Source organism: Hydractinia symbiolongicarpus, chromosome 9 (genome assembly GCF_029227915.1).
Source record: "Hydractinia symbiolongicarpus strain clone_291-10 chromosome 9, HSymV2.1, whole genome shotgun sequence".
Taxonomy (NCBI): domain Eukaryota; kingdom Metazoa; phylum Cnidaria; class Hydrozoa; order Anthoathecata; family Hydractiniidae; genus Hydractinia; species Hydractinia symbiolongicarpus.
In genome coordinates this window covers 19141584-19143089 of record NC_079883.1, presented here as the reverse complement: position 1 = coordinate 19143089, position 1506 = coordinate 19141584, and the positions used below count along the sequence as shown (strand labels likewise).

Below are 1506 nucleotides of genomic sequence, written 5' to 3'. Positions count from 1 at the left end.
CTTCTTGCAACCATCTTTGTATCATCCAAGGTTACTTCAAAGCAAGATGTTATTATCTCGCCAGGTGCACAATATTCCTGCCTTGCTTTTGTATTGCTATTCAGTAACGAAAATGTAACATTAGTTTTCTCTTGGCAGAGTTCTTTCACTGAGATGTTTTTACATTATTCGCATTCAACCAAATCTTCTTCATTTACTTCCACAGTGTGCTTGCACATGCTGCAACCCAATTGAGGCAAAAGCGAATTAGTATTCACTGAAGCAATTTTACCCGTGACAGCTGCTGATGTTGAGTCAACAAGGTCTTTCTCGGTGAAACTTTCAGGATCCAACGAGACTGACGCAGTTATTGTCGAAGAATCCATGGTTTTCAGTAACCGCTGTTATTGATATTTGGAAACCCGAAGATTTCCAAAACAATAGACAGTTTTGTCTTCAACCTTGTCAACAAGGTCGCCAAATATTGTAATGGGGATAATATTAGTCTTGTCGTTGATGCTGGCTTGTTTCAAACGAATTGTTATACCATCTTTTTCAACTAACTTTTCGTTGGATAAATTGTAAAGACATGCCTCAGTGTTCACCAAATCATACAAGGAACATTCATTGTTGATCTGGGCAATGGTAAGATACTTCTTGGCTATTATCGGTGCAGTGAAAGAAAGTTTAGCCTTCTTTACTGATGACCAGTCATTTATAATGATGTCGTCACCATTACCTCTTTTATATTTCTTTATTTCACATCCTGATCCATTTTCACTGGTACTGATTTCTGAGAATAACTTTCGTTTTTCAGGCGAAAAACACACTACTCTGGTTTCTTTCTTCAACTGTATTAAATTGAAGTCGAAATGCTGTTAAAAATTAAAATTTAAAGGAACTCATTTTCACTTTTGTGGGCTCATTAACATTCACAAAACATACAAAGCCATGTTAATCGCAGTATAGGTCTACAGAATGATTTTCCACAACTCACCTGATTTAGCTAAGTTCCGTAGAACTTAACTTCACAAAATAAGAGCAGTGTTTTTTTTATGTAGTATCAAAGAATAAGTAAAAAAAACTTACCATCTTTTTTAGGAGTAGAAGGACCTGAAAGAAAACATTTTATATAAATAGTTTAACAGACATATTGTCTATATCATCATCAGTCATATTTTCTCCCTTCAGCTGAGCTATGATAGATATCAATTCATTCCATCTCAAGTCATCACAACTGAGAGTCATGAAGAAAGTTGGGAGACCTAGCTGCTTGACCATTGCTAGAACCTCCAAAAGAAACTTTTTCCAATAAGCTGGTGTGGCTTTTATAGGGGCCCATAAATTTGAAACCCTTATCTTCAGCTATGAAAGATTTCACTGCTGCAGAAAAATTTCTTGAAAGCATACCAGCTGTCATATTACCAGAATTAACTTTTTTCAGAGCAATATTTATTTGACTATTTAAGTTCAACTGTTGCAATGTAGACAGTGCATAGAAAATATAGTCAGAGTCTGGAAGCGTAG

At 35.6% G+C, this 1506-nt stretch overlaps 1 protein-coding gene across 1 annotated transcript; it reads right to left on the bottom strand.

The window, feature by feature from the left end:
* Positions 1-383: 383 nt before the first annotated feature.
* LOC130657803 (uncharacterized) lies at positions 384-1260 on the bottom strand. Its single transcript, XM_057460800.1, has 3 exons — positions 1126-1260; positions 977-985; positions 384-854 (listed from the first exon to the last, which is right to left on the bottom strand). Exons 1-3 carry the CDS (start codon positions 1258-1260, stop codon positions 384-386), a joined length of 615 nt encoding a protein of 204 aa, XP_057316783.1.
* Between the last annotated feature and the right edge of the window lie 246 nt (positions 1261-1506).

Bases quoted from the DNA above. Each gene is read 5' to 3' on its own strand.
- LOC130657803 (XM_057460800.1), bottom strand. From the start codon at position 1,260: ATGGTCAAGCAGCTAGGTCTCCCAACTTTCTTCATGACTCTCAGTTGT.